The sequence below is a fragment of the Rhagoletis zephyria genome, unplaced genomic scaffold (assembly GCF_001687245.7).
Source record: "Rhagoletis zephyria isolate East Lansing unplaced genomic scaffold, Rhagoletis_zephyria_1.1 Rzeph_scaffold_00001, whole genome shotgun sequence".
NCBI lineage: Eukaryota > Metazoa > Arthropoda > Insecta > Diptera > Tephritidae > Rhagoletis > Rhagoletis zephyria.
In genome coordinates this window covers 1457101-1478703 of record NW_016157085.1, presented here as the reverse complement: position 1 = coordinate 1478703, position 21603 = coordinate 1457101, and the positions used below count along the sequence as shown (strand labels likewise).

General features: G+C 37.0%; 2 protein-coding genes across 9 annotated transcripts; one reads left to right on the top strand and one right to left on the bottom strand.

The window, feature by feature from the left end:
* The first annotated feature begins 439 nt into the window (after nucleotides 1-439).
* On the top strand, nucleotides 440-7804 carry LOC108360922 (uncharacterized). Its single transcript, XM_017613427.1, has 5 exons — nucleotides 440-758; nucleotides 826-979; nucleotides 2441-2566; nucleotides 4615-4764; nucleotides 7094-7804. The coding sequence occupies exons 1-5, from the start codon at nucleotides 448-450 to the stop codon at nucleotides 7253-7255; spliced, it is 903 nt and encodes a 300-aa protein (XP_017468916.1). The 5' UTR covers nucleotides 440-447; the 3' UTR covers nucleotides 7256-7804.
* A 179-nt stretch (nucleotides 7805-7983) lies between these two features.
* Syb (Vesicle-associated membrane protein synaptobrevin) lies at nucleotides 7984-17766 on the bottom strand. Of its 8 annotated transcripts, XR_001847199.1 has the most exons (5): nucleotides 17587-17766; nucleotides 17263-17353; nucleotides 15812-16119; nucleotides 8286-8505; nucleotides 7984-8180 (listed from the first exon to the last, which is right to left on the bottom strand). XR_001847199.1 is itself a non-coding variant. In XM_017612854.1 (4 exons), the coding sequence occupies exons 2-4, from the start codon at nucleotides 17304-17306 to the stop codon at nucleotides 8107-8109; spliced, it is 426 nt and encodes a 141-aa protein (XP_017468343.1). In that variant the 5' UTR covers nucleotides 17307-17353; nucleotides 17587-17765; the 3' UTR covers nucleotides 7984-8106. The 8 variants fall into 8 exon arrangements, 7 of the variants coding, with proteins under 7 accessions (XP_017468343.1, XP_017468625.1, XP_017468486.1 ...); XM_017612854.1 differs by lacking the exon at nucleotides 8286-8505 and having other exon boundaries at nucleotides 17587-17765; XM_017613136.1 differs by lacking the exon at nucleotides 8286-8505 and having other exon boundaries at nucleotides 15812-16077; nucleotides 17587-17765.
* Between the last annotated feature and the right edge of the window lie 3837 nt (nucleotides 17767-21603).

The window sequence follows — 21603 nt, the reverse complement described above, 5'->3', positions numbered from 1 at the left end:
AAAGGCAGAGAATCCACAATGTCGACTTACGCCATCTTTGTTAGTTATTTTGTTTGGCCGTTGACTTCCATGAAATATGAGATATTGGATTGTCTGAATGACTAAAACTTGAACGCCGTCATCATTTGCGCGCTTTAAGGCCTTAATCTATTTAAGAACCATGGTTGTGTCTATTTAGACTGCACTTTTAATTACAGAATTTGGTTCTTTGTAATTACGCTTACGTTGCATATGCACTCTGAAATTTCCTAACCAATATACTTAGCCACTTACGTATGTATAGATAAATTTGTAAATGTGGCCACCCAAAAAGATCGAATAAAAAACATTAAAAAATCCTATTACAATGAAACCAGCATTGACATCGAATGCCAGCAAAATAAAAAACTATTTGCAGTCGAAATTTCCTTTGTATACTTAACATCGGTTTATGTGTTTCAAAGTGGAATGCCGTTGGCTAAGATAATCGGAACTAAGCCAACCGTAGCAGAAGCTGCTGAAGTGGCATTAAGATTAGCAGAAAGCGGAGAAAGTCCTCGAGATGTACAACCAGAAGGCTCAGCAAAAGTTTTGCAACGACGAATCACAGATGAATCCGACACACAAATTAGGCTACAAATTAAAGAAGTGGAGGATGATACGCCAGAAGGAGTACGCGCTATGCGAAAGGGACATAGCGCTTTCGTAGGGGAGGTGCATGCGCATGCGTTAGGTTACCTACTTTTTGCCATATTACAATGGCAACTACTATATCAGATGTAAGTTTGTTTCAATTCGGCGGTAATGTTGATTTTTTCTTTTCTTTTCACGTATTTTTTGTTGCAGCGAAGGACTTGTTAAATTTGTGAATTCGCACTACTACATCTCGTTGATTCCGTTCACGATAAGCTATGTGATGTTGATGTGCTTGGTATTTTTCTATAATCTACTATCCCAAGGCAGGAGTAAAGTGAGATTTTACGTATATACAGGAATAATGGTAAGTATGAAAGCGTTGACATTTCGTGGCAATTATGATAAGTGATTTGGAAGCAGAGTGCAGAAGACTCCACTGAACTGAAGATCTCAATAGGGAAAGATAATTCGAAAGAAATGTCATCTCAAGGCTCGAGAATAATAATAAAGAAATGAGTTAAAGCCCAGAGGATCAGCCATAATTTCTTTGAATATATTTAACTTTTGAAATTTACGCGGTAATGTCTTCGTGGGCATATCCTTAATTTTTCCCTGATAGTAATATTTTGGCGCTTACACTTTTCCAAGTGTTTGGCCGAGTTTCATCACCTAATATTGTAACACGAAATGAAGAGGCCTGCAATTTATGCCCAGCAAATAGTTTTTATGAGAAGCTTCTTTGAAGGCAGATATATTTAGGTACAACCGGATGTTTGTCATTGCCTGCCGAGGGGCGCCTGCTGTTAGTTGGAAGACTTTTTCTAATTCAGATGTTGCCCGGACCAGGGATCGAACACAGATCCTACGAAGTAATAAAAAAATAAAATTTGTATTAAAAAGCGTATGGATACGAAAATCTATAACGAATTATATTTATATACATACGTAAAGATACCGCTGTGGTGTAGTGGTAAGCAGTGCGCGCTTCCACTCCGCACGACCTGGGTTCAAACCCTGGTCAAACCAACATCGCAAAAAAAATATAGAAAAAGGTTTTTTCTTAACAGCGGTCATCCCTCGGCAGGCAATGGCAAACCCCCCGAGTGTATTTCTGCCATGAAAAACAGTTTCTCATAAAAAATACAATCGCCGTTCGGAGTCGGCGTAAATCTGTAGGTCCCTCCGCTCTGTGTGGCAACATCAAGGCGCACGCCACAAATCGGAGGAGAAGCTCGGCCAAACACTAACATATGTGTAAGCGCCAATCTATTATTATTATTATTATTATTAAAGATACCGCTTATATTCGAACTACAGCTCTTTTAAGCCACTTGACATCAATTTTTCAATATAATTTGCAAATAAATAACTCCCTTCATTGAAGTTGGATTTGATTTTTTAAAAGGTGGCAGCCCTCATCCATGAGTAGATAATGATTATATATATCTCCATTCCAAGTTCCAGTAATCTATCAAAAATATTTCTTGAGAAATGCAGTATGAAAAATTCCATTTGTATGGGAGGTGCCACGCCTCCTTGTCTAATCGAGATTAAATTGCTCCTATATTTTAAGTTGGGCTAAATGACACCAGTGTACAAAATTTTATGATTATCGGTTGAGTTGTTAAAGCGTGAAAGCGTAGCAAACAAATAAACCCACTTTCGGATTTTTTGATATTAGTGAGGATTAGTAAGGATATCTCAATGTTCACCATAAATTTACCTGTTTCACTCGATAGTCAGGTTTACATTTCATTCAGATATATGTAGATGTAATAACGGTTGCTCTAAATAAAAATTATTTTTTTTTATCCCTCTTTCAAAGCTTCAGCTTGCCACTGTCGCCATTGCAATGCCGATATCCACTTCCACTAATATGCATTTGGTATATTCGAGTATAGTTTCATCAATTGTGATAATAAGCAGCATCGTGTTGGCGTGTTGCAGGCAAGTAAGTATATAAATTGTTCATTTAAGGGGTTTACAAGACAGGAAAAAGTTTTAGTTTGATTCACATCTACCACAAACATTTTAACTGCTATTAAATTTGTGACATTATGGAAATGATACTGTTCTAACAACTTGTGAACCCCCGAAATTGAATTACTTGTTACACCGAATAAATTTGGATTATGTGCCACTACGCTTCTAACTGCAAATGTTTAGGACGCTTAAATTTTCAAAGTGGTCCCACTCTTACAAATTTAAACGGCTTTTATATGCTTTATAAAATGACGCTGTTATCATTTTTATTTTTTTTTTACGTAGAATACGTCTTACCTTAAGGTATGGGGGCTATGTTCAAATGTTGTATTTGTAATTTTTAGAGCTTCACAAAAACGCTTATTGCACGAGAACTAATAAAGCGATTTCAAAGAAAAGTGTGGCGTTTCAAAGATAAAATTCCAAACCTGTCGACAGATTCATTTTTGTAAATAACCAATTCGGTTTCTGTCGTAAAAACAACGGTAAACATTGCCTTATTTTGGGGTCAATTTTGAGCCTTTAAAGTGCTCTAGCAACTTATTGTTGGCATATATAACTTTCATTTTCGGGATATAGGTTCTTTGGAGATTTGGAAATATTATCGGGTACAAATTTTATATAAATTTAACAAATATTGAGCATTTTAAGGCAAAAAATTGTTGAAAAAATTTGCAAATTTTTTTCATTACCAAAATGCTCGAAAACCGCTCGAATGATTTTGTTTTTGTTTTCTTTAATCAAAAATTCAAGAGTTTTCCTTTCGTTTGGTATATGGGAAGTATTGGTTGATATCTTCTATATATGTTTATTTTATTCAAATATATGGGCATAAATGATTTTCCATACAAAATCACCTCGTCATCATTTTGCAAACACGTGCATATGTTGGAAGTGTGGGAAGGAGACAAAAAGTATGTATGCGTATGTAATGCGGCTTTTGATCGCAGCGTATGTACATATGTAAATGCATATATACGTACATATGAAAGTTTCAGTTAATGTGGATCTGTTTGGTTTTGTTATCGATATTTTTATCGATTTTGTTATCGATTTTGCTATCGATTTTGTTATCGATATTTTTATAGATTTTGTTGCCGATATTTTAATCGATTTTGCCATCGATATTTTTATCGGTTTTGTTACCGATATTTTCACCGATTTTGTTATCGAAATTTGTATCGATGTTGTTATTGATTTTGCTATCGATATTTTCGGAACTTATCGATATAATGATCGATATTTTTATCGATTTTGTTATCGATTTTGTAATCAATTCTGTTATTGATTTTATTGTTGATGATTTATCGGTTTTGTTATCGATATTTTTCTTGATTGTTTTAACAATTTTGCTATCGATATTGTTATCGCTTTTGTTATCGATATTTTTGTCGCTTTTGTCATCAATATTTTTATCGATTTTTCTATAGATATTGTTATCGCTTTTGTTGTCGGTATTTTTATCGGTTTTTTTACCGATTTTGCTATCGATATTGCCATCGCTTTTGTTATCGATAGTTTTATCGATTTTTTTATCGAATTTATTACCGATTTTGTAATGGATTTTTTGATAGATTTTGTTATCAATTTTGTTATTGACTTTGGAATCGATTTTGTTATCGATTTTGTAATCGATTTTTCGATAGATTTTGTAATCGATTTTTTATCGATTTTGTAATCGATTTAGTTAACGATTTTGTTATCGATATTTTTATCGATTTTGTTATCGATTTTATTATCGCTTTTGTTATCGATATTTTTTTCTTAGTTTGTGCTTTCGTTTTTGACTTGGATATGCTCTTAACCATACGACGTATTCTACGTTTAAATTTAGCGGGTGTATCTCCGATACAGCCTGCAGACCAAGACGAAGGCGCTGGACTGTTCCTTTTTTTTTTTTGTTTAAATCTATTTAATCTGTTATGTATTTGAATATGTCGTTTGGCCTAACAAAATTATTTTTAATGCTATGACTTCCTATGTTCTACTTGCTTTTCTCTTTTTTTCAATTCACAGGATTACATTTTACACAAGCCAGAATTTATATTCATTTGGACTGGTCGATGTTTTGTAATCACCTCAATGGGCATTATAGTCGCTATATCGTTGAAAAGCCCGTATTTCGATATGGTTATGACATTGATAATGATATTCTTTATGTCAATTGTAAGTATTCTTCATTTGATAACGAAAGAATTATTTTCTTCTGATATTTTTTGTTTTGAAAGCCTCATAAAAAAGCTCCCTTGCCCCGTTTCATGACCGAGTGAGCAAAGCACTGGCGTGCCATTCGATAGACCCGAGATCGAATTCTCGGGCAGCGGTTTTTTTTATATATTTCTCATTTAATTTTTTTCTCCGTTTTTAATTTAATAATATTTTAATTTTTGAATTTTATTGTTCAAAAAAATATGTGAAAAAAATTAGGTACTGATTTCATTTTTGTTTTTTTATTCTTGTTTAACTTAATTTTTAGATTTTATTGGTTCAAAAGGGAAATTTTTCTGTAATTTTAATTTAATTTTGAGAAAATTAAATTAAAAATAAAGATACTTTTTATTTCATTTAATTTTTAGGAACTTAATTATTATTTTTTTCTTAATTTATTTTTCTTTTAATTGGAAAATCACACCGTGCGATAATCAATTTTACACACGAAAAAATCAATATATTCACAAAATTGGGGCCAAATATTGTAAAACTGCGTTTTTAGTTTTTCTCTCTGACGTCGGGATGTTTTTTGAAAAACTTTGAAATTTCTAGAATATGACTGAATAAAAAAATTATTCAAAAGATTGGGTGCATTGTACAATAACAATATGGGTATAAATTAAAAGGAAAACATCTGTAGAATAGGAAAACAATTAATTTTTTCGGTGCCCTTGGACGAATAAGTATTGAAAATGTTCTTTTATAATTTTATCCTTAAATATCCTTGGGAATTTCCGATATTTATTTTTGACAAATATATATGTCAAGGACTAATATGTTAACTACTACATCCTCGAATTTCGTCCTTCTAACTTTATTAATTTTACACTTCTCTTTATATGATATTGATAGCTACAAAATTTTTTCAATAATTTTTTTTTTTTAAATGTAAAAAGAAATTTTTGAGTTTAAGAAAGTATAAGTTTTCTGGTATCATTTACAACGACAAACGTTTTTTAAAATCGGTTTGTAATTTTTTTTTTTTATAAAAGATACATACGTTTTGCTTTGCAGTGTTTTTTCTCAAATCTTTATATACGAAGCACCCCAATACGCATATTAGAAGAAAGGTTTGATTGCTTTTACAACGATATAACTTTTTTTTATCGGTTTGTAATTTTTTTGTTTAAAATATTTTTTTTTATAAAAAAAGTATTTTTCCCCTTTAAATGATTTTCTCAAATTTTTAAATACGAAGTATACAAATATGCATATCAGAAGAAAGGGGGGTTTAATCACGTTTACAACCATGCCATCTTTTTTAAAATCAGTTCAAAATTATTTAAAATCTAAGGTTTTTAATTTTTCTAAGTGCCGACCTTTGAGACCTTATAGCACCTGTAATATAAGCTTGCACACAAAAAGTTATATCCCATTTAAATAAGAGCAAAACCCTGACGCCAGACGGAAAAATTAAAAACCCAGTTATACTATATAATAGGCTCCTAGTTTTGTGAATATATTGATTTTTTCGTGTGTTTTAGAAACTTTTGGTTTTTCTCGCACGGTGTTATATTGTTTTAAAAAGAATTTTTTTTTTAACTTTTTATTTTTATGACCCTTTTTTATTTTGTTTTCTTTTTTTATATCTCTTTTAAATTAGTTAATTGCCAAAAGACAGTAAAATTTCCTCGTTTGCACATATTTCAATTAGTCTTGCGAGAGGCAGAAAAGAGCTTTCAAGATAGTTGCCAGAATTGACAATTGTCTTGTGGTGAGTTGAAAGGCAGTTGCCAGAATTGTCCTGCAAATTATTTCTTCTCGGTTTTCATCATATAAATACTAACGTAATCATATTGCGGACTTTAGAGTACTAGAAAGAAAGACCATTGGTGCAGTGTTTGTAGGGCGTTGCAGTGTTTACAGGTGAAAGGCAGAATGAGGGGTACATGCAGGAATTTTCATTGAGCAACCTAATAATTTGACAAGATTAAATGGTAGTGGTTAAGATCTGACGATCTCTCTATTCAGAAATGCATCACGCCAAAGCATCAGTGCCTTTTATTTGTAAAATCTAATTGATGGAAATGTCCAATACGCGCAACCACTGCTAAATGCCGAATTGAAGCTTGGTTGCGCAAATAAGCCACTTCCATTAATTATAGCTTAGAAATAAGAGCCTGATGCTTGAGCTCGATGCATTTCTGAACAGACGGTTACTCAGATATTATAGTGTTGTCAAAGTTAACGAAAAGTTAACCAAAACAAAGAAACTAATTTATTAAAATATCTTCAACAAAAAAGTGCTATATTTTTTTTCTTTTCTATTAACTATAATTTTCAGTACATATTAATATGTGGGAGAGTGCTAAGTCGTGCGGAATTCGTCTGGTTGGACAAATATGGTCCTCATATGTATGGAACGCTATTTTACATGAACTACATGACGCTTTATTCGATGTGCGTATTACTATTTGAGCAAATAGAGCGTGTTACGAATCAGTAATTTTGCAACTACATGAAACGTATACTAAGTATAGAGCTGTATACTAAAATTGCATATTAACTATTCGTGTTTTTATTATTAATATAAGAGTATTAATTTTAAATTTGTACAAAGTTAAGCAAAATCTATTATCTACACAAATAAATAAGTTTTCCAATGTGGTATAGTAATAAAAAGGCGTTTAATGTTTTTAAGAAGTTTGCTTAATTTATTTCAGATGTGTACAGTTTACATTTTTTTAAGTTTGTATACATATGTATTTATGCATGTAAATAGTTTCATTAAATTTCTCATACAAAGTTAGTAAATGTATGTGTGTATAATGTAAATACTTCAAAATCGCAGAAAACCTCATTCTAAAATAGTTGTGTAAATGTACATATGTATGTATATATAGTTATTTAATTTTACAATTTTGTTTTAAAGTTCGCATGCACAAACGTCAAAGTAATGCGTTTCCTGTTTTTCATCTAACAAAGTTTAACACGAAAACACCAACACAATAGCTCGTACATTACAAGGACCTTTAACCATTTTATAAAAAAAAAAAACGAAAAAACGTATAAATCAAACAAATTCTTTTACAAATCAAATTACAATTTCATTCAAATTTCAATTTTATATGTAAGGCATACATTGTATATATGTATTAATTGTAGTTATATGTATTTATGCATGTATATATATTTTTGTATACTGTTTTAAGATATTTTTTTAGTGCTCTGTTTAAAAAATTCGGTTCAATACATATTGATTGTGTTCTGGCATTTTGTGCTTGTAAATCACGATTTCGACGGCGTTCAAACAAAACAATCATGAACCGTAAGGCCACTGCAATCATTTGAGCTTGTTTAAGGTGAAGAAGAACCGTTTTGGACTTCATTGTGCGTGTTTGGGCTGCTGCCGCTGGATGGCAGGAAGGAAACTGTAAATGGTAAAGAAAAAAATTTAATATAAAATAAACAAATGTTCTATGTAGTGATTTAGAAAAATTAATTTTAGGCTAAGGAGTTAGCGTTGATTTACTTACACTTTATAGAAAATGGCTAACGGACGTGGTGTGTCAACGCAAACCTCAACGTTTTCCTACTTAAACAAAATTGACGCATATTTGTTTTTACTAAAATCTATGGAAAATACAAGCACTACACACACACACACACTTATAACGAATATAGTTTTATGCATAGCACTTAAAATGCTGATCAAAAAGGCTTCGAAAATTGGTACCAATTAATTAAAGAGCAAAACTGTAAATAAAAAAGCAAAGAAGTGACAAAAAACGAAATTTGGTCAAGACATGTGTATACTTAAAAAAATATAATTTTTGGCTTTACTCGTAAAGTATAAATTCAACTGACACCATTCGAATAAGAAAGAAATTAAATGCAATACAAAATTTAATTTGAATGAAGAAGTTATAACTGTTAGTAATTCAAACCAAAAGTCTAAAAGCCACCGCAATGTTAATGATATGACAGATAAATATACCGTTCCAACCAATGCAAAAGAAACGTTTTTTAAAACTGCGATTTTTCAAATAATAAGTTAGTTTTTTTCATACATCATACACCCACCCTGTCGGAAACAACAACAACCAAAAAGGAAAAATTAGTTTTTTTCATCTTCTATAAATCTGTAAAGAGCTGTGCACAATTTGTATGGAAAGTATTCTATACAAAAGTTGGTAATGTCACTTAGAGATCCTACATCCCTGCTCTTCTTGGTAAAAGGCGCAGTTAGCAAGCAAATAAGTCCATTAAATGGCTAGAGCACAATCAGTCCTGTAACCTGTGAGACGGTTCCAGTAAATTGTGGACAATTGCCATCGAATTTCGGCGATATATGCAACCAACATAGACCCCAGGAAAAAAGCGCGGAGTTCTGCAAACCTTGGCAGGGACAAAAACATTCGCAACAAACGGCGCACTAACATTCAGGCCAAAGGATCTAGATGTGTCAGCCGGGCAAGTGTAAAGCCTTTCGTTAGCTACGCACAACATTCTAGAGATATAGAACAGCGTAATAGCTTCATCTTTCAAAAGTATGGAAAAGACCTGTACGACCAATCAGCCGCAGCTCCTGAGACTCTTGAAACAATACTTCTACTGCAGTTGATGCAACACCTGCACCTCGCCTATCATCCGAATGGGCTTCGAAAAATTCGTAGCACCACCACCAATTCTGTGGAAAGCAATAGTTGAAGGGGTTAGAATCATAAGGGTCTAAGTGAAATTTTTTGAAAATATAGGTTATACCCATATTTGTATAGTTAAATATAGTGTTTATTAGGAGAAAAAGAGTAAACATTCTTTGAATTAGTTAATTAACCTGCATTCATTTAGGCAAGAATCATTTCAAATGCATTTATCCATAATTTACAGTAAGTAATCAACTTTAACCTTAATTATCTCAAAAAAATGTCAGATCTACTTAGATTCTTTTGATTCTAACCCCTTCAGTAGTGGTCCAAAAAAATAAAGTCGGAGTTTTAATGCCGGCACACCCTAGGATTGATCCATATCGAAAAATATACCCCTATTTTGAAATCAAAAAAATATTTAAGGAGTGCTCAAAGCGTTCAAAGTTTTCCATGTATTTTATATGGAGAAAAAACAATTTTTCGTAGAAATGGCATAAAACTCTTGAAAATCAATATTTTTCGACCGGAAAACTATGGTTCTCTTCAGGAGACTAATATCCAATTGTTTATTTAACCATTTTATATGATTAAAGATTTTTTATTGGTCCCCCCATTGCATTTTCTAAGGGCTTTGGAGGATCTATAAAATATAGTTACCATGAAAAAATTGTTAAAGAAACAATTGAGTATTATTACTAGGAATCTCCTGAAGATAAGTAAAGTTTTCCGATCGAAAAATATTGATTTTCAAGAATTCTACATTATTTCTACGAAAAGATGTTTTTTTCTCCATATAAAATACATGGAAAACTTTGAGCACTTTGAGCACTACCTAAATTATTTTTTATTTCAAGATAAAAAAATATGGGTATATTTTTTTCGGTATATAAAAATCCGACCTTATTTTTTTACATACATTTTTGGACCACTGAAGGGTAAAGTTTTAAACTCTCGAAACAAAACAACAAGGCGGCAGCAAAGCATCAAGCACGGTGTGGCACAAGGCGAGGTAACATTTGACACTTTGTTCAAACTGTATCCCTTAAAAATCACGCAATCACGAAATCAGAGATATTCGGTGTTACTTTCAATAGCCCCTTATCCTTGTTGGCGCACACCACAATAAATAAGCTGAATAAAGGTCCCCAAGTCGTTTGCAAGCAGGTGCTTGGAGAATGGCCGGTAAAGGAAATAAAAAACTGCTGTCTAAATAGTTCCTCGTGGGATGTCAGAGGACGAGTCAACCCAAGTACAACTTGACGGATAAAATAAAACCACACTGTCACGTCATGTAAGGAAACAACTCTGTCACCAGGCATCAATAATTTACATCACTACGTTTTCACCAGCGCTACCAGCAGCGGAAATCGTAGCAATATAACAATAAATATTTCATCGCAAGTATCATTCGCCTACATTCAAAAAAATACTCAATGGCTTTTTGTTTCTTTTATAATCCCTATGGAGTAATTAATAAGCTTGGAAGAGAAAATTAGCTCAACAGAAAATGATCGATTTGAAGCAAAAACGGCTAATAAAGTTTGATATACGGCACAGATTAATTGCTAAGTGGTTATGAGAATAGTTTAGACTGTGGGTTATACGTAAATAAATAACAAAATACTAAAGCATAAGTAGTTGTGATGAGAGTATTAAATATTAAGAGCGATTATCACAGTGCGAGGTAACTCTTGTTCAGCAGTTAACTTGTAACTTACGTAACGTAAAACGAAAGTTAACTAGCGAATGCAGATGGTTATATCTGCACTGTAAAAACGGCCCTGAAACTAAAAAACTAAAAATTTGCGTTACAATGACCAATGAATAGAAAGTGGTTAGGAGTATGTGATGTTTGAAAATTACCTATTTAGCTTTTAAAATCTGTGTTCCAATGGAATAGTAGCTTATGTTGTTGTTGTTGTAGCGGCTACAACAACCCCGCCCAGATCGGTTGGTATCTCAGTCGTTGTCGTCAAGTTCCACTAACGGCAACCCTAGGAAGCGTGCAGCTTCTGCGGGGTTTGCCCATAAGGACAAGGTCGTTAGGGATGTCGGGTTTGCCGGGCATGCGAAGAGATGTTTCGAGTCATGTGGGGTCTCTCCGCATGCCGGACATTCATTAGGCACATCCTCATTCAGCCTACTCAGGTAGGAGTTTAACCTGCTGCAGTAGCCGGAGCGAAGTTGTGCAAGTGTGGTGCGCGTCTCCCGAGGCAGATGAAGCTCCGTCTCGTCTATGTCCGGGGGTGGTGTGCCTAGAACGGCATTCACAGGTCTAGAGTCTACATAACTCGAGACTGAGTCCCTGTGAATGCCGTTCAGGGCCTGTCTGTAAGCTGTCGGGTCCAGAGGTTGCTTAATGAACCTCTGGACTTCGTCCGTCAGTTCATATAGATGCCTCCTGACGTGCCTAGGCGAGGGCTCCTCTGCAAGCAGCTGTCTGCTTGGGTGGCCACTTCTGTGGCTCCCGATCAGGAACTGCTTGCAGAGCATTATATTGTGCTCCTTTACAGGGAGCATTTGCGCCTCGCCGTGCAGGTGGTGTTCAGGCGACATCAGGAGGCATCCTGTCGCTGTCCTGAGTGCGGTGTTCTGTACAGTCTGTAGCTTCGTCCACTGCGTCCTACTAGTCCCTGGCGACCACACTGGCGCTGCGTAGTTTAAAACCGGCCGGCCTATTGCCTTGTATGTTGCCAGCAACGTTTCTTTGTCTTTGCCCCAAGTACTGCCGGCTAGCGACTTGAGGACCTTGTTGCGGCTCTGTACTTTATTGACAATAGCGGTTGAGTGCGCAGAGAAGGAGAGCAGGCTGTCGAATGTTACTCCGAGTATTTTGGGGTTATTCACCGTCGGAATTGGTGTGTCATCGACGTGAATCCCCAGCGGTAGCCTGACCTCCTTCGTCCAGGTTGTGAACAGGGTCGCGGAGGATTTCGTAGGGGAGAGGGCTAGACACTTTGCAGTGAAGAAGCGAGAAAGTTCGGAGAGATAGCCGTTTACTTTCGAACACAGGTCATCAATTCCATTCCCAGTCGCCATGATCGAGCAATCGTCGGCGTAAGAGACAATCGAGACTCCCTCTGGTGGTTGAGGGAGCTTTGAAATGTAAAAGTTAAACAGTAGCGGGGAAAGGACACCACCCTGAGGAACCCCCTGTTTTATTTTTCGCTGCTTACTCGTTTTGTCTCTAAACATTACCGACGAATGTCGACCACTCAGATAATTTGCCGACCACCGTTTGAGCCTCTGTGGGAGAGAGGAGGCCTCTATATCTTCTAGTAGCGTGGAATGGCAGACGGTGTCAAACGCCTTTGACAAGTCCAACGCTACTAGAATCGTTCTCTCACAGGGACGGTTACGGTTAAGGCCACGAGTTATCTGAGTGTTTATGGCGTTAAGTGCTGTTGTTGTACTGTGCACTTTACGGAAACCATGCTGATGCTTCGCTGGGGTCAGGTGGTTTGTGAAGTACGGGAGTAGCAAGGCCTCGAGTGTCTTCGCTACCGGGGAAAGGAGTGTTATCGGACGATACGAATCTCCTTTGTTGGCAGGTTTCCCCGGTTTGAGCAGTGGGACCACTCTCCCCACCTTCCAGATGTCTGGGATGATGAGAGTGGCCATTGACAAGTTGAGGACCTCCGTTAGGTACGCTACCCCCGCAGGACCCAAATTTTTCAGCATCAGCATGCATATTCCGTCGGGACCCATGGCTTTGGAGGCTTTCGCCTTCCCGATGGCCACCTGAACTTCACCGCAAGTGAAAGCAAGGGGGGCACAAGTTGTTGGCAGTTTGTGCAGCCTTCTGGTCACTCGACGCTTGGCTTTGTCCACCGGAGGATGCAGTATGAACTGCCGGCTAAAATAGCTCGCGCATCGCTCCGGGTCCGACGAAGCATGGTCGCCGAAGGAAATTTCGACTCTGTCGTCGTGCTTCGTCGGATTAGACAACGACCTCACGGTTGACCAAAGCTTGCTCACACCAGAGGTGAAGTTGCAAGTCTTCAGATGCTCCTCCCACTTCTTCCGCTTATGTACGTTTACAAGTTGCCGAATCTCCGCGTTGAGATCCCTGATACGGGGATCTCCGGGATCGGCCTGACGAAGGCTATCACGCTCATCGGCTAGAACAGCCGCTTCGGCAGGGAAGTTTGGACGTGGGTCCGATATACATCCTGCCGGTATGAAGCGAGCTGCAGCAGCAGTGATAGCCCTGCGGAACTTACGTTCACCGAGGTGGACGTCGGTTGGTGTGGGGAGCGATGTGAAGGTGTTTTCAGTAAACTCCGCGTAACCTTTCCAGTCAGCTTTAGAAAAGTTGACATAGGTCCGGTGTTTGGCGGAGGCAAAGTCGGTTGGTTTATCAATCGAGATGACTATGGGTAGATGGTCTGATGCTAGAGTCAGCATAGGTCGCCACGTTATGCTGTTTATCAGACCAGCGCTGACTATTGTGATGTCTGGCGAGCTACTGCAGTTACCCATAATCCTGGTGGGTGCGTCGTCGTTCATTGTGCAGAATGTCGAATCGTCTATCTGCTCAGCCAAGTCTGTTCCCCTACGATCGTTTGACAGGCTTGAGTGCCAAAGATCGTGGTGCGCATTAAAGTCACCTACTACCATACGGTTTTCACCTCTGAGGAGCGCACCTATATCAGGGTGATATCCTGCCGGGCAGCAGGTGACAGGGGGTATGTATATATTAAATATTTCGAGCTCGACATCGCCTGACCGGATAGCGATGCCCTGACATTCTAGGGTGGTATCCCTGCGGTCGATGTCTGCTTCGATAAGACGATACTGCACGGTGTGGTGCGTGATGAACGCTAAGCCACCACCATTATCTCGCTCGCGATCTCGACGGTGCACGTTGTACCCGGCACAATTCAACAAAGTTGAATTGCTGTGCAACTTCGTCTCTTGGACCGCAGCTATTAATATACCATGCCGACACATAAAGGCGGTTATCTCCTCAATCTTGCTCTGTAGCCCGTTACAGTTGAATTGGAGGAGCTTCATGTGGTTCGGGAGACGTGTTGTGATGTGGGGTGTGAGTGAGGTGTATGTTCTTGCCGCCGTTGGCTGTGTGTGCTGCTGAGGTGATTGCCTCCCTGTGGTGGTAGTGGGGGGCGTCGCAATTGATGTCAGCGACCGAGCAGCGCAACACGGGCCCTCGAAGTTCCCCGTCCAATCTCGCGTGGTGCGCAGACCTGAACATGCCCTAAAGTGGCACCAGCCAAGGCAGGTGTTGCACTTGACTGATGTCACATTACGGAATATTCTGGTCTGACATACCGTGCAGATTGTAGGGGGAACCAAGAGTTGTTGGCGGCGGCGTGTGGGTGGTGGTGCGGTTGTGTGTGTTATGTGGTCTGTGGTGGCTGTGGTATGTTGTTGTGTTGTGGCGACTGTGTGTGGTTGCTGTGTGAGTGTGTGGGGCTGCACGGGCGGACTATGGGTTGCCGTGGAGGCTGCTCTATTTGAGCAACAGGGGGCCACGTACGACGTGGTCCACTGTCTGTGTGTCCGTAGTCCCGAGCAGACCCTGAGGTGACTCCACCCCTCGCAGGCATTACACTTGACTGAGGTGGAGTTGTGGTGTAAACGTCTTCGGCATACACAGCAGGTGTATATTTCTGGCCCAGGGTTTGACTCGATGCCAGCCCTGAGTAGGAGAATGCGTAGTGAATGTTGCCCTATGGACGGACAACTTCTGAGATATTTCGCCGACCTAAACGGGGTTAGATCGCCGAAACAACAGCCCTTGGTCGGGTGAAACCCGAGTCATTCCGGTACGTAGAACCGGCTGTCGTGGGAATGAGTATGAGCTTATGTCGAAAGGCTTGCTTTAGTATAATGCGGCCATTGCGAATGACTCACTGACACCGAGCCGTCGAAGAACTTTTTGCAAATAACCGTGCAAAAAATAGTTCCGATACTAACAAGTCAATGTTTTTATTAAGTCTCATCAGAAAATTCTTTGTCATTTAAAGAATAAAGGGAATGCCGCATTTTACAAAAGCCAGCTTCCCTACATAAGTTACTATCCCACACGAACACAGAAATATATCTGGCCTTCAAACACATTTCTGAGGTCAACAAATGTGTGTTTAAGGGCAGATAAATTTTAAATTTGACTTGCAAAAAGGCCTATTTATAGTTAAAAATTAAAAACGAAATATGTATGTAAATATAAAATAGTGAAAATACGCAAAGCAGTTATTAGAAACCAAATAATACACATCTTCAACTATTCAAATGATCAAGCTGTTTCAAAAATCTCCTAAGCAAATTGCATCACAGTCCAGATGTTATAAGCCATACTTGAGATGTATGAATTAAAATCCCATACTATACGAACTAAATTATTGTTAATCAATGTATAGAACTAGTAAAACAAAATTGTATGTACTCACCAATTATGATAATTAAGAGCACCACACCGATCACACCCATAATGATCATCATTTTCATATTGGCCCACCACTGCTTGCGTTTCAATTTACCGGCTTGTTGCTCAAACTGTGATGCACCAGCTTCCAATGCATCAGCTCGCTCGCCCAATTCCGATAGTTTCTGATCACGTTCCAAGACTTTCTCTACATTGACTCGCATAATACCGACCACTTCATCGACCTTGGCTTGAGTTTGTTGTAAGCGCTTCTGTGATTGATTGTTATTGCTGGGAGTGGTTGAGTTTGGAGGCGGGGGTAAAACAGGAAAACTATACAATTATATATGGTTAGATTACAAAAAAGAACAGGGTGTCTTATTAAATTGTGGTGAACAGCATGTTATGCAACGTATGACCTACCTACAACACCCTGTATATTAATGCTTTAAAATTTATGTATGCACATACATTTCCATTTATATAAAGAAGAGCAGTGTCGAAATAATTAAGAACACTAGTTGGTAGTGAAATATATTTTTTGTTTAATTTTTACCTACACCATTTTATCATGAATTGCTTCATGCAAGAAATACTTCATGAACATATAATTTTTTTTAGGCATAACTGGCAGACATAAGAACATACTTAAATAGTGTGGGAGCTGTTTTTGCACACTCAACTCAAATTATTTTATGGTTTATGCCGTTCTTCTAGAAAATGAGCACGATGACAGTGGAAAATGTAAATGCGTTAATGTTCGTTATTGATTCGCCACTAGGGTTTGTAAATGAACTTTAGGTAATGCTTAACATTCAACAAACGTATACAATTAATGACCTAACAAGAACGCGATATGGTACTATTTTTCAATCTATGAAATCTATGAACACTACATACCAATCGGCAACTACCCCGCACCCCTTGCACTTATCCAAAATAAACAAAACATGTAAACGTATCAATGTTAATACTATTGTCAGTCTGCTTTTTTAAGGCGATTAAGGTCACGTCTACTGCACAAAAGAAGTCGCAAATGGCCACAACTGTCATTGCTTCTAGACTATCTTTGCACTTTCATGTTACTAATGAAATTTTAATAAAACGTTTTTGTATGTACATACATAGTACGTTCGAAGTTACGAGCATGTATGCATGTCTGCGGCTATAAACCATATAAGTAGTTGTACATATGTAAGTACATACATACATATATGAATAACAGATAACCAAAGACCATTTTAACCATTTTCCGTACAAAAGAACATACGCATTGCTTATTGGCTAAGATGGCGAATATGCGCTAATTGCACCCGAAAGCACCTTATTATCAACTGATAACATACATTCTACACACATATATAGTAGTGCAATGGTTTAGCAAAAATAAAAAAACATTAAACAAAATAAAAACTAAATGTTAATTATGCAAATGAATATAAAATTAAACAAAACCCCAGAATTGTTCATTCTTACTCAGTCGATCCAGATGGTGCGGGTAAATCATTTGGGTTCTCCATATTTTACGAATAATTTAGCTGTTCTTGTGAACTTTGTGCGTCAGTAGCTGGAACAAAGAGAGTAAAAAATATACACTTAATTCATTACTAAGCCATTGTAAATAGGCACCAGGCCTCACAAAAGAAAATTGGTGCTAAAAACTAGTAGCTATCACAAAGCGCCGGATGAATCAGCCCAATAAAATGTTGTTTTTTCTTTTTCCAGCGACTTGTTGCGCTGTTCTTAGCTGCTTTTAGAGCACCAGGTTTTAGCATTAAAAATATTAGAAAAACACAAGACCTATTACTGTATTTCTTTTGCGCGTCACTTTTGTAGCGTAGATTTAATAAAAACGATTTTACCAATTTGTTTAAGCTGAGTATTGAAGCAAAATTAAAAATGATAGTGAAAAAATGAACTTACTGCCCGTCGTCGTTGTATTTTTTTCACCGCCTTGTCATGAATGAATACCGAAATGAATTCTTTTGAGGGTTGCTGTGACGTACCAACCAAATGCGTGCTTGTGGAGATATGGCAATATTTCATTCCCTCATTATGAAAGTTAATAGCTCGAGAATTCAATTAAAATATATATTGTGATAGTTGAAATTTTCTAAACAATAAATTAGTTGAGTTTTAAATAGTAAATGCGAACTAACTCGATTTTATATTGTAATCTCAAAAAAAAGGGCTGAATAAGTACAGCTCTGAATTCAACAGGGCATTACATATGCAAAAAAATATCTGATGAAGAACACCCTGTTGTTAAAGAAACATAGCTCGAATTTGGTATTGATTCTACGGTGTACAATGCGCAAATTATCATTATACGGTGTTTACATGAGGCGATTTTGCAGGCAACTTTTAGTTGAAAGCAGCAATCGCCTGCTGTGAACGGCCTCTCAACTTTTTGCTTCCAATGAAGTTGGAGGCAGCGAACTTTTGATTCAACTAATCGCCTCTAAAGTTGCTTGGTAAATCGCCCCATGTGAACACCGTTTTAGGGCTTTAGTTATTTATATGTTAATATTACTCTAAATTGCATTGTGGCGGTTTTTTTGTTGGTAGATTATTTTAAGTGATGAAATTCTTAAAGGTTTGCTTTTTTGAGCTCATTTTTTAATATTTTATAATTTAGCAAAGCGGGCATACTTACATATACCGGAAATGAATCGAGATATTGTATTCTTTTTTCTAACACACTAGGGCTGTTCAGGATCTTGCGCATATGCTCTTGCATTTTGATATTCGTTGCATTTATAAATTCTCAACCACATGGTGACAGCAACCATAAAATTTGTAAATACATTTCCAACTGCAAATTCAAGATCATTTCCACAACATCCTGAACACACCTACTCGTTAACAAATATAAAGTCAATAGATCACCAGTGAAAAATATCTAGCAGAAACTTGCAGGAGAGTAACGAACGATTATAAATAATTGCATTGGTTTACAACAAAAATGGATGCCACTATCTAATTCCTATATAGAACCGCTCGCTGATTCCGAAAACCTACTTAATTTTTTATTAGCTTAAAACAAAAAGTGGTTCCACTTAATCACGTATATCTTTCGAACCAATTTAACAATCTTAATATGAAATACGGCTAATGAAAGCTAACAAAATTATGGGTGATAGTTTTTGAAAAATTTTTTTGATGAAAATATGAAAAAAAAACTTTAATAGTAGAAAAATTTTAAAAATAACAGGTTCTGTGTTAAATTTTGCATTTGTGCAAAAGCCTGTCTAAAATGAAGAAAATCTAGAGATAAACAAAGAAGTCTGTAAAGAGTGGACAAATGAAAATGCGCAATGATATTTTGGATTAGATATGAGCATAAAAGCGTGCTACTTATGTAGGTGTACATGGCGTATGAGTAACATCATTTCCTGCTCATTTTTCATACACATGCACATTTTCATTTGACCACTCATTACTTCTTTACTTATCCATTGATTTTCTTCATTAGTAACTTGATTTTTTTGTAACAGAACAGGCTTTAACACAAATGCAAAAACTTTACACAGAACCTGTTAATTTATGACTTTTTCTCATGTTAAAGTTTGATTTTTCTTATTAAAAAAAACAACTGGAATGATTAATTAATTTGTCAGTAACTATCAGTCCTATCGGAAAGTGATGTGTAGAGGGTTTATGGAGAATTTCGGTTTGGAAATTGGTTCGTGAGATATACGTGACTAAGTGGAACCACCTTTTGTTTTAAGCTGAATAACGGAAAATTGAAAATATCTCGAAAACGTCTCGGCGGGCGATTTTACATGGAAAATGGAAAGGGGCATTCGTGGAACAAAAACCAAACACAAATTTGTGATCCAGTGTTATCAGCTTGTCGAAAAGTTTCGCAAAGAAAAACCGGTGAAATCCGGTGAAAAGAAAGGGCCAATTTTGAGAAGGGCATATATATATTGACCACTTTGCGCGAAATTATCGTATGTGGGTCTGCCAGAAACCAAATTTTACAGGATACGCTTTTTATTGGAATTTATTTTTTATTTACATATTAATTTTTTAGCACGTACAAAATACTTTTGTATGGCACATACGATAATTTCGCCAACAACAAAAAAAATTGCATTGTAGCATATGATCAAATGTATGTACAGTAGTGGAATTCGCTCTTCTGTGTATTTGTTGCATCTTGGGTAATTGGGTAACTGAATGAGCGTGTGATTTGTTGTTGCTAGTGGTACAATAAATATACTTGCAACAACAATCACACGCTCATCCAGTTACACTTAAGCAAGATACAACAAATACACAGAAGAGCGAATTCCATTAGTATATTCTTGGCGTAACTATAGGGACTTAAATTTCGAAAGAAAAAGTTGTAGATACGATATTTTCGCGCAAAGGGCTGATTCAAGCTATGCATGTCCATAACTTTTACACCCCTATTCTGCAACTGTTTCGTATTCGGATTTTGCTACAAATCGTAGAAATAGTATGCTGCAATCCGAATCGTATTTTCGAACTTTCGAAATTCGTAACAATGGCATGCTTAAAAACGAACGAGTAAGCTTTTTTGCGTAATTTTGTACGAAAACAATTCTGTGACGGAGGCGAGATAAAAGATGTATATCGATGTGTGTTTGCAGGAAATATTAGCGTTGTTCATTTAAACAGATAAATTTGCCTTTCGCATATACGTATATTTTTATGCACTGCTTTATATAAACAAGCAAAACCGAATCTTTGTTGCCCCTTATCGTGAAACTTGGGTATAGTTATTTGTACAACGATTTTCGGTTGCTGTGTCCAAACGCATAACCCGAATCCAAAAACTTTAATATACACGTGTAATCAAAGGATTCAAATTTTATTTAAGATAAATGTTTCAAATTTCCTACCACTAGCTTATTAATAAACTCGGTTTGCACTATGCACTTTTTTTTGCAAATTTCGACGTGGGTTCTGCGTAAAAATACTGTGGACGGCGTAGCCGTAGTTATATGCACAAGAAATGTTGTATACCTTTGACATGCGGAAGCCCCTCTTTCACGCAACACAGAAAGGAGAATTCTACTTAGTAAGGGTTATAATCCCTAAGCGCGGTCGAAGGCAGAAGCAAGCGCAACAGGTGGTGGACCACAAAGTGCATGTTTTCAATGGCTTGGAAGAAGCTGTTCCTGCATTAACTGGATTGAGAACCAGAGCTTCAGGCGTAGGAGGAGTTCTGGCTTGTGGTTCAACAATTCAACCAGAAGCTGACATAGATGCGCCCATGGTTACTATGCCCGACAGCTCCGCATACCTTTGTGAATCCATTGCCATAGCGCCCGCTTACTTTGCTGCTATAATTGCAAATACATCAGAATCCATAATTTTCCTCGAAATATGTAAAATTAACCAATGATGAGTGTTTTTTAATTCCATTCCACTTTGTTTTCCTTTATTCAGCAATGCTGCACATGTTTCCGGAAGGATTGCAGCATGTGGATTTTTCGTAGCTACGAATTACGGATTACGAAAATTCGGGTTCTAGAATAAGGGGGTTACTGTAAGAAGTTCGGGTTCGGTTCGGTATCGACCGAACTTCCCCAAAAGAGCCGAGTGTTCGGTTCGGGTTCGGATTCGGCCACAAATTCGAGTTCGGTCGGACACTACATAAGATTTATTGACTGGCGAGAAATAATCCAATTTCAGGTGGCAGATTTATAGTTCTGGCCTTTCTTTAAGTGGATATATTTGTCAAGAAATACCGCCGAGGCACAACAACATCATGAGATGTAATATGTTTTTTTTTTCAGAAAAGGCTCATCAAAATCGAACCACAACTACGAATGCCAATTG